The 10,694-nt window shown below is 46.4% G+C and overlaps 1 protein-coding gene across 18 annotated transcripts in view; it reads right to left on the reverse strand.

The window, feature by feature from the left end:
* The window catches only part of ABLIM3 (actin binding LIM protein family member 3), a 150,538-nt gene extending 146,037 nt beyond the window's left edge, over nucleotides 1-4,501 (reverse strand). For 3 of the 18 annotated variants that reach the window (XM_081900048.1, XM_081900050.1, XM_081900039.1), the window contains exon 1: nucleotides 3,627-4,256. In XM_081900048.1, coding sequence (XP_081756174.1) covers nucleotides 3,627-3,639 — 13 coding nt within the window. In that variant the 5' untranslated portion in view covers nucleotides 3,640-4,256. Of the gene's footprint in view, nucleotides 1-3,626; nucleotides 4,260-4,345 lie in introns of those variants that run through there. The other 15 variants (XM_081900042.1, XM_081900054.1, XM_081900052.1 and 12 more) reach the window with 8 other exon arrangements.
* Between the last annotated feature and the right edge of the window lie 6,193 nt (nucleotides 4,502-10,694).

Consider the following 10,694-nt stretch of genomic DNA (forward strand, 5'->3'; position numbering starts at 1 on the left):
GCACCAATGGGACTGACCAAACGTCAGCTGAGTACTGCAGCCCCCACCGTGCCATCTGCTATTGATACCAACCTGGTATTTTTTAAAAAATCTACATTAATTCCCAAGAGTTCATCACAGTCTAGCACAGCCTTTCCCAACCTGGTGCCCTCCAGCTGTTGTGGACTACAGCTCATATCAGCCCCAGCAAGCAGCGATGGGAGTTGTAGTCCAAAACAGCTGGACAGTATCAAGGTGGAGAATACTGGCCTAGAAACACACTTTTATGGTGACCAAAACATAGGATGGGACTGCGGAGGTAGAAGCTGTCATGATGCTCAGTGGATGGGATTAGTAAGGACTAGGGTGAGGGGGCATTCCTTCTTCAATCCACTTGCACCCCTTTCATTTCTTCCACATAAGTGGATGGTTGCTTTTCTGACTCTTCTTCTGCATTATTACCGGTAATATTATTATTTGTACCTGCTCAGTTTTATTTGTGATCCACTGTTGCATTGTGTTTGTTCATCTGCTTTTTATGTGTGAACTATACAGAGATTTTATTTAATTACTATATTAAGTAGTATAAACATTTTATAAATAAATAAATCCCAATGGGGGGGGGAGAAAGAGAAGCACAGCACTTGTCAATTCTCCTTCAGTGAGAGCAGTGTACACACCCACTCTACCAGGTGGACAGGTTTCGCTGGCAAGGGTTGCATCTCGCTACAAGTTCTTGTGATACAAGCTATTTCCTCCATGTCTATCCAAAACCATCATAACGAGGGTCTTCCAGTTTGGAGCATGATGATAAACAATCATGTATTATGAAAAGAGGTATGGGCACCACAGCAGAAAGATGGACATACCCTGTGTGTTTGTGCAGTGTTAGAAGCTGAGATATGAAAGCTAGGACCTAAATGGCACCTTAAACGTAGATTATGGGAGCAACAACGGAATGTCTAGGTGCACTTTTTTATAACAAGAATACAAAGCTGAAAATGAATGAATTGCAGGTAAAATCTCATATTCATTTTTCACCTGGTCAAGTCCTTATCTGCCCCCCCCCCCAATATTCTTAAGAGAGTCTCTTCTCCAGTCTTCAGAGGGTGGCTGGAAGTGGGGAGACAGAAAAAGATCCTCTTTCCCTTCCACTCTGGAGTTTTAATCTGAAATCTTAGGTGCATTACTGCGCCCAGAGATCAGAAACTGCTTGCGCTAATGAAATTCCTTGTTGCAAAATGCACCTAGAACCATGGGAGTTTTGGACGCTGTGTTTCTGTACCCTGACCAATCCAAGAGTTTAAAATTTTTGGTTATGGATTCATCTAAATGGGAAGTTTATTGCTTCATAAAAAAATAAGTCATTGTACCATGGGGGGGGAGCACAAATCACTTTGCAAAGTGAGGTGAGGGTACCATTCAGTATCTCAGTGCCACACTACAGAGAGGAGGAGAAAGGCACATAAATGTGGCGTGGCAGATTGACTCAGCCAATCTGAGCCAAGTCCATGTTGGCTCAGCCATTATAGAATTAGGAATGGACCCCAGAGACCTTACGTTCAAACACAGGCACCCTACCCCAGCCACAAGTGAAAGGGCACACTGCTCTGTTTCCTTCTCCTAACTCTCGTGTGGCTGCTGGTGGCAAATGTGTAATTTTTCCTTTAAGTAGCTGGTTGCGAACACAGCACACAAAATGGACAGGGGGCAGCGCTTAGTGGCACAAGGATGGAGGGATGAAACGCTGGGCCTCAAACAGTAATTATCAGCATCCAAACTGACTATTAAGCTCTGGAGAAAGAAACTGCTACTGAGCAGCAGTTGTCGTGAATCTGTATCCTTTTCCCTTGAGAGGAACCCCTTCATCCTGTCCTCATTTGATTCCATCTTCTCTGGAGAAAAGAGAACTCTGCTCCCCTCAAGGCTATTTATTTACCAGTTCTCTGAAGGTGACGGCGGAGGTAGGTGAGCACCCCATGCCTTTTGTTATTGTGCATCCACAAGGGTCTGCTGCCTACTGTCTGCCTCTACTAACCCAGCTTTCTCTTGCCCCAAAATCCACTGACCCAGCCCAAGTCTCAGGTGTGGCTTCCACAGAGGGCACTTAGAAAGTTTTACTTGTCTATGACACATACACAGCCTGCAAAACCTAGAACTGCCTGTTCTCAGGGCTGAACTGCGCTGTCAAGGAATGCTTCCTGTGCAATCCGTCTTGAAGAGACATCAGCACCACCTGCTTGCATTGAGAAACCCAGGATCAACAACAGACTCGCCAGTGAGCTGGCCAAAAGGGAGTGGAATCTTAAGGGGGAGGCATGGAACTCCTAGACACACAGGCAGATGCCTTGTACCAAGTCAAACCATTGCTCCTCCTGGCTTAGTATTGTCTGCACTGACTGGCAGTGTCTCTCCAGGTCTTCTTCTCAGCCTTACTGGGAGATGCCAGGGTTGAACCCGGGACCCTGTGTATGCAGAGCAGATGCTCTCCCACTGAGCTAGGACCCTTCTCCAGATCCACTGGCTGCTGCCCTGTTTGATGAGAACCTCATTCGCTACGTGCACAAGGATGCTATTTGTCATTCAAAGTCAAATTCCAAGGAGACTACCACAAACTGAACTGCCCGCTATCACATAAGCTGCCTTATGCTTCCCCCAGCTCAGCATTATCTTCCTTGACAGGCAGTGGCGTCCCAAGCCAGAGGTCCTCATCTCCCCCAGCCTTGCTCCTCCAGATCCTGAGATGTTATCTTGGGACCTCAAAGTGCGTGTCTCTACCAATGAGCGCCGGGCTCTCCCCGAAGCGGCATGATGCATAAGCTATAAAGGTAGCTTGGGCTAGCTTCCCTTTAATGGAAGGGGCAAAACCCTCGCCAACAAAGTAGATGTGTGTGTTGTTGGGGGGTGGGAGGACAACAGCAGCAGCACACAGAGTAATAAGGGAATGACAAAATGAGAGAGCGAGACAGCAGCTTGAAATTGCCGATCGCTCTGCTGTGCCATAAAATGGGCACCTGTCTGTACCCACTCTATACCTATCTGCCTGTTTCTACTTATTTAAGAAATCCAGATGTGGTGCCTTGGTTGATGATACCTCTCTTTATTTTATTTAAATGCATGCTAGTGTCCAATATAGAATAGTATGAGGAGAGGTCAAGGCTTGGTACCCCCATCAATATGCAAACACACACACACACACACAAAGAGAGAGAGAGAGACAACACGCACATTCCCCAATGCCTCTCTCTTTGAACTCTGCCCTGGGACACCCGCTGATGGTATCCTGCTGACACCGGCGTCTACACACAGGGTGGCACAGGCTGAAGGCAAGAGTGAGTAGACTACACACTGGAGTAGAACGAGGGGCTGCAGAGGGCTTTCCAACCACAGAGCACACAGAGACAATACCGTTGGAGCCCAGCTGTCAGAAAATACAGATGTGGAAGGGGAAAAGGTGCCAGGGACTCAGGTAGTCCCCATTTAAAAAGAAAGAAAGGGGGCGGGGGGATAAGAGAGAACCAAAGAAGGAAAAGAGACCTTAAGCCGATCAGCTGCCACGTCTCTCTTGCTGCCTGTGACATTCTGGTCCCAATGCAAAAAGAAGCCGCGGTTCCACCCCCAGCGAAGCAAAGGAGTCTGGTACTTACTGCTGGTGCTCATGATGATCCGGCCCCGTTCTTCTCATTCAACAAAGGGAGGGAAAACTGTCCTTTAAATTCTCTCCGGTGCCTTCCGCTGCCCCCTCCTCCTTTTCGTGGCAGCGAGTCTCTTTTATAGAAAGGAGAAAAAATCCTAAAGGAGAAAAAAAAAACCTTCCCTAGAGAAATATACGTATTATTTCCGTTTGATTCCCGTCCATCCGCAGGTGTCTCCTTGATCGCCCGGGCTATTCTCTCTCTCTCTCTCTCTCTGGGCTTCTGTCTTTGCGCTTAATCTTGGACGGGCAGATAATAAGGTCAGGGGTGGGGTTAAAAAAAGGGAGCGAGAGAGAGGATAAAAGAAGCAGCAGCCTAAGAATCAGCCCGGACCAGGTGCCTTCCCGCCCTCGCTCTGCCCCCCAGCCGGTCTTCCCCCCACCGATCCACCCGGCGCAGCCCCTTCGTGTGGACGCGGCGTCTCCCGCGCCAGGCTCGCCTTCTGGCGCTGGGGCTGTCAGACAGCGCGCAGCCCGATGCCAGCTCCAGCTCTTCCCACGGCTCCAGGGGGGTGTGGATCCGGGAAAGACGGAGGGCGGGGGGGGGGCGTCTAGATGCACGCAGCTTGCTTATCAAACGAGCGAGCGGAGCCTCAGCCACCCCCCCCCCCCGTTTCAGTAGAGCTGAATTAGCCTCGAATCTCCCCGCGAGGAGCCCCGCCCAGCGCTCACCTCGTTCCAGCCAAGTTTGTCAATAGGAGCCTCTTTCAGGTGCAGCGGGAGGAGTTTTCGCGAAGACAGCGCCGGCTGCAAATTGGGATGAAAGGCGAAAACGGGAGTGGGGGCAGAGAAGGAGGGAAGCGGCGGCGGCGGCGGGGAATAGCACCATTGGGCTGGGTTTGTTTCACTGCCGGGAGAAAACGGGATGCTGCCTTCTGCCACCTGCTGGTGGAAATGGGACTGCGCGGGTGGCAGGCGATGCATCCAGTTTGCAAGTGGCAGGAAGAAGGGTTGTGTGTGTAATTATTTGTTAATGCCCTGTGAAAAATAGCCATTGCGGTTTCTGCAAAGTCTTGAACATGGGGGTGTCTGTTTATTTATTGGTATGCATTTGCTTGGGGGGGATGTATAAGCAACTTAACAAATTTTAAAGGCACCTCTAAGTGGTGTACACAAAACAGTGTGTAACAATTATCAATGGTATGCAAATAAAAATCAGCAAATGTTGAAAACAAGCATGCATAACTGAAGTATGTGTTAGGGTAGGCTTGTCGAAATAAAGTTTGTCTTGGGTGTCTAAGAGCATAACAAGAAAGTAGAGGTAGAACATAGCCAAACTGTCTACATAGCCAAGTCATCCAAGCTGATGTCTATCTCTGCCTCCTGTGGCAGTGAGTTCCATAGGTTAACCACGCGCTGTGTGAAGAAGCACTTTCTTTTATCTGTCCTGAGTCTTCCAACATGCAGCTTCATTGGGTGGCCTCAGGTTCTACTGTGATGAGAGGGAGAAAAAAAGATTTCCTTATCTGTTTTCTCCGCACCAAGAATAATTTTATGTATTTCTGTCATGCCTGCTTCTGCTTCCTATTTTTCTAAACTAAAAGGCACCAGATGCTGTAACGCTTCCTCATAGGGGAGTCGATAAAACAGTATTCTGAGGGTACCCACCTAACGTTAATAGGCCCCTTGCTCCCAATCTGTAAAATGGGAACAACCATAGCCAGGGAACAATTCATAGCAAGGTTCAAAGGCTTGCTCTTGGATGTACTCAAGATTAAATTGTGATAATAGTGTATTTCAAGAGCAGTTGTTCTACTTGCTTTTTTAAAAAACAAACAAACACACACCTTATAATCAACAGAAACCTGCTAACAAAGAATAAACATGTGCTCTGACAACTCCCCGCCCCCACTCCTAGATTAAGCCTCTGATGAGGCAAACAAGGTAGCAACTGCAGAGCATAATGAAGCCAAGATTAACAATAATATTCAGTGACCATATTTCACAGTGTTCTCTTCCCATCTGGGGAAAAAATTTCAAGGGAATGTGGGTGCTTTCTGTGTGGACTCAATATAAAGCAACATCTTATGTTCCTAAGCTCACTAAGACTTTCCCCAATAAAATCTGCACTTGTACTAGTTCTCGTTTTTAACTTTTTGTACTTTGATATGGGTTGCAAGACAGATTGTTAATACATCTTGCTAGCGGGCTAGAAGAGCAGCTTTCGAGAACCCTGGTAGGTTAACATAAGAACATTAGCAGTGTCTGCCGCTTCAGCCCAGTGCCAGCATCTTGTTGTCACAGTAGCCAACCACAGTAGACTGCCTATGGTCAGTCTGCAAGCAGGACCTGAGTGCAACCGTGCTTTTCCTGCACAATGAAAATTATCCCAGTGATCAGGAACGCTGCACAGTCTTGGGTTCTGATTGCCTAAGAGGCTGGAAAGGGGAGTTTAAACACTGTATCAGAGGAGCCAGGGCATGGAATGTTGTACAGGGCCTATACTAAAAGAGGCAAAATAAGCTGATCTGAAAGCAAGAAGGTTGGAAAACTGCATTGCCAATGGTCTAGAGGCCTGTGCCATAGCTGTCAACTTTCAGATTTGAAAATAAGGGATCAGCAGCCTCGAAAATAAGGGATCAGCAGCCTCACTTGTCCCAGGGACAGTCTAAGGGATATCTAATAATCTGGGATAGCAGCAGAAAGCAGCGGGAAATGGCGCTGGAATAAGGGAATTTCCCGCAAAAAAAGGGAAAGTTGACAGCTATGGCCTGTGCATTACTCAAGTGTGCAGACCAGAGCACAGCTGAGTTTTTCGCTCCATCCCCAACACAGGTGGCGCTTCCAGATGACCAGTTAATTGAGCATTGTTCTTGAATTTATTTGTTTATTTGCAGGGCACTTAGACGGCACTGGCTATATAATGAACATTCATTCTGATCCCTTTGCCAACACAACCCATCATCCACACAAGCACAAACCTGTATCAATGGCAGTATACGGCTGAAATTATAGGACTTGATGGCAGGCTGGTAAATCTGCTGGGCAGGGGCGTCCTTTTCTTAGGTAAACTTCAGTTGGTGCATTGCCATGGGAACTAAATGATTAGATGATTGCTTCTTGATACAGGAATGGTTTTTGAGGAAAAATTGATTGGAGAAGCGGGTAGTAGACCACATTCAATATGAGTAAGGGCAATATGATCTAGGTATCCAAAGTGGTACAGTGGTACCTCGGGTTACATACGCTTCAGGTTACAGACTCTGCTAACCCAGAAATAGTACCTCGGGTTAAGAACTTTGCTTCAGGATGAGAACAGAAATCACACAGCAGCGGCGTGGCAGCAGCAGGAGGCCCCATTAGCTAAAGTGGTGCTTCAAGTTAAGAACAGTTTCAGGTTAAGAACGGACCTCCAGAATGAATTAAGTTCTTAACCTGGGGTACCACTGTGGTTTGAAACATCTTGAGGGAATCAGGTTGGGAAAGGCTGGCCTAGATGTGCCCTCAGTCAGATTCAGCAAGGCTATTTGTAAGTTTTTATGGAAACAACAGTGGCACAATTTCCAGGAGGAGCTGAAGAAACAACAAAGAGTGTCACTTTAAAGACTAAGAAGATTTGTTATGGAAGAAGCTCTTGTGCAACAGAGTCCACTTCATCTTCACTGTCATCAGATAAGGACTCTGGTCCATGAAAAATTATGCCATAATAAATCTGATAAGTCTTTAAGGTGTCGCTCTTTGTTACTTTTACTGTTAGATGAATAGCACATGTAATTTAAGAGAATAATTCAGCATGAAGATAAAATATAAGAAGAAACATAGTGTTCTGCATCAAGGAATGACTAAGACAGCCTCCAACTGTTCACGGGGTAAGTGCTCTCCCGTTTACACTTTGCTGTTGAGTTATTATTGCAGACTGACCTAGAAGAAAGGTTTCAGGATGGGGCCGCTGCTTTGTAACTGCAAACAGTAGCTTCTTTGTTTCAATGAATGGCGAGGGAGGGCTCCATCTGATGTCGCATTTCTCTGCTTACAGTCTGGAAAATGTGCAAAGGGAATTGGGCAGATAATGGCCACAGAGGTCTCTTACCTAGGGTAGAAGATGAAATTTCCACAAGTGCAGCTGTCAATTACATGACAACCTACACTTGCTGAAACTCCCCCGTTCGCACAACTGTGAAAGGTGTAGGGGCCCTGTGCTCTTTTTCACATGGTCACTCTACTCTTGACTCTGCCTTCTCACTGGTTTCTAGGACTCTTCTGCCAATATCAGCCACTTCTCTCATTACTCAGACTGGGAGATGCTTGCCCTTAAACCCCAGCACTGGCTTCCTATCTGCTCCTATGTCCAGTACAGGAACCTGGTCCTTACTTTCCTTGGACACGACCTTTGCTTGCTTGCCTTCATATCCTGAGAGACCAGTCTCTGAACCTTCACTCCACCAACCCAGATAGCAGCCACAAGGGCTTCTGTTTGCCCATCCTGCTTTGAAGCAGTTATGCTCTGAACTCTCCAATGGACACTTCTTGTCATGTCTTGGGCTTCCTTTAATCCCACCTCTTCTAGAAATCCTGTGGCTTAACCTGTTTGTCCTTGTTTCAACTAAGCCTATATGTGACGGCATCTGTGCATATTTCCCCCTCTGTCTTCCTCTCTTCCTCTCCCTCTGTTATCTCACCCTCTGTCAAAAATCAGATTATAAACTCATTTTGTTTACCTCACTCCACAAAGCGTCATGCACATTCATGTATCCAATGCACATTGATGTGTACTATTCACATACATAAAAGCAGAGACATCACCTTGCCAACAAAGGTCTGTATAGTTAAAGCCATGGTTTTCCCAGTAGTGATGTATGGAAGTGAGAACTGGACCATAAAGAAGGCTGATCGCCGAAGAATGGATGCTTTTGAATTATGGTGCTGGAGGAGACTCTTGAGAGTCCCATGGACTGCAAGAAGTTCAAATGCATCCATTCTTAAGGAAATTAGCCCTGAGTGCTCACTGGAAGGACAGATCGTGAAGCTGAGGCTCCAATACTTTGGCCATCTCATGAGAAGAGAAGACTCCCTGGAAAAGACCCTGATGCTGGGAAAGATGGAGGGCACAAGGAAAAGGGGACAACAGAGGACGAGATGGTTGGACAGTGTCCTCAAAGCTACAAACATGAGTCTGACCAAACTGCAGGAGGCAGCGGAAGACAGACGTGCCTGGCGTGCTGTGGTCCACGGGGTCACGAAGAGTCGGACACGACTAAATGACTAAACAACAACAATTCACATACATGTAGGCAAGTAAACAAACCATGCACCTTTATACTGCAGGAGTGAGGAACATGTGGTCCTCTAGATGTTGCTGGACTCCAATTCCCACCAGCCCCAGCCAACATGGCCAATGGTCAGGGATGATGGGAATCATAGCCCAGCATCATCTAAAGGACCAGAAGTTCCCCACCTACTATAAGAACGTGGGCCTGAAAGATCTGGAGAAGTCTTTGGAGCTTTGTCAGATGTTTGTTTCAGACTGAAGTATGACAATTTTTGCATTTTAAAAATGCGTGCATTTGGCCATTTTCTGACTATTTCCTTATGTGCGATTACAAAACATTATCAGAAAATAGAGTGCCGAAGAGGAAAACAGTAAAAAAAATCACTGAAATTTGCGAGCTCAAACTGACAGGTGTGACAATTGGTGTCTTCAGCAAAAATGGGCAGAATGTTCCATGCTTCATCCAGTATGGATCTAATTTTCCTATTGCAGCCTCCTCTACATAAATTGCTGGTGGTTGGACCCTGTTCTTGGGCAGTCAAGGTTACTAAACTCATCCCTAGAAAACAGATCTTTTCCAGGCAGCCGGATCTGAAATTATCATGAAACAATCGCTTATTTGTGAGCAGACTCTCAGTAAGGAGACACAGATTTTGTTGCTGCGCACATACTTTGTGCATAAAATTAAGCCAGACAGCCAGTAACAACTGTGTTCTTTTGGAACTAGTATAAGCAATGCATGAGCTCAGTTTAGAGAGAAACTGTCATGGCTTTCCATAGCAAGTTATAAGCAAGCTGCATTGCACAGTCCATAAAATATGTTATTAGAGCAGCATTGTTTTCAAGAGAACATAGTTTTCATATTTCTAACAGGAAGAACTGGGAATTCTAGGCAGCTTGTCAGCAAAGTAAACAATGGAAAGAAGTCTTAATGAGAGAGATGCTAATAAAGCAACACTAATATTTTGTCACAAGCAATCTGTTTGACCAAAGGGAGTAATACCCCACTGAGAGGAAGTCTGGAAACCCAAGAGTCAAAATGCTTCAAGGCACTCATAGCCTAATCCTGTGCATGCTTACTCAGAAGTAAATATCACTGTGGTCAATGCAGACCCTCCAAGTGTCCCTGTTTTCCAGGGACAGTCCCGGATTAATAGAAGCTGTCCCAGTTTCTGATTTGATCCTGGAATGCCCCACATTTCCTTAAAGGTAAAGGGACCCCTGACCATTAGGTCCAGTCGTGGCCGACTCTGGGGTTGTGGCACTCATCTCGCTTTATTGGCCGAGGGAGCCAGCATACAGCTTCCTAGTCATGTGGCCATCATGACTAAGCCACATCTGGCAAACCAGAGCAGCGCATGGAAACGCCGTTTACCTTCCCGCCAGAGCGGTACCTATTTATCTACTTGCACTTTGACGTGCTTTCAAACTGCTAGGTTGGCAGGAGCAGGGACCGAGCAACGGGAACTCACCCTGTCACAGGGATTTGAACCACCAACCTTCTGATCGGCAAGTCCTAGGCTCTGTGGTTTAACCCACAGCGCCACCTGTGTCCTTAGGATATCCCTATTTTCTTCAGAGAAATGTTGGAGGGCATGATAAGACACACCTCTTTTCATCAGATAAATATTGGAGGGTATGGAGGTATCCAATCCCCAGGCTATCTGAAGCCAGCCCTGTGCCTGTATAGTGAAGAGTTTCAAAATGTTTTATTATGTTTTTATATACTGTATGTTGGAAGCTGCCCAGAGTGGCTGGGACAACCGAGTCCAATGGGGTGTGTGTGTAAATAGTAAAATTATTTTTATGGAA

This window comes from Podarcis melisellensis (genome assembly GCF_964234715.1).
Source record: "Podarcis melisellensis genome assembly, chromosome: 2".
In the NCBI taxonomy this organism is placed as follows: domain Eukaryota; kingdom Metazoa; phylum Chordata; class Lepidosauria; order Squamata; family Lacertidae; genus Podarcis; species Podarcis melisellensis.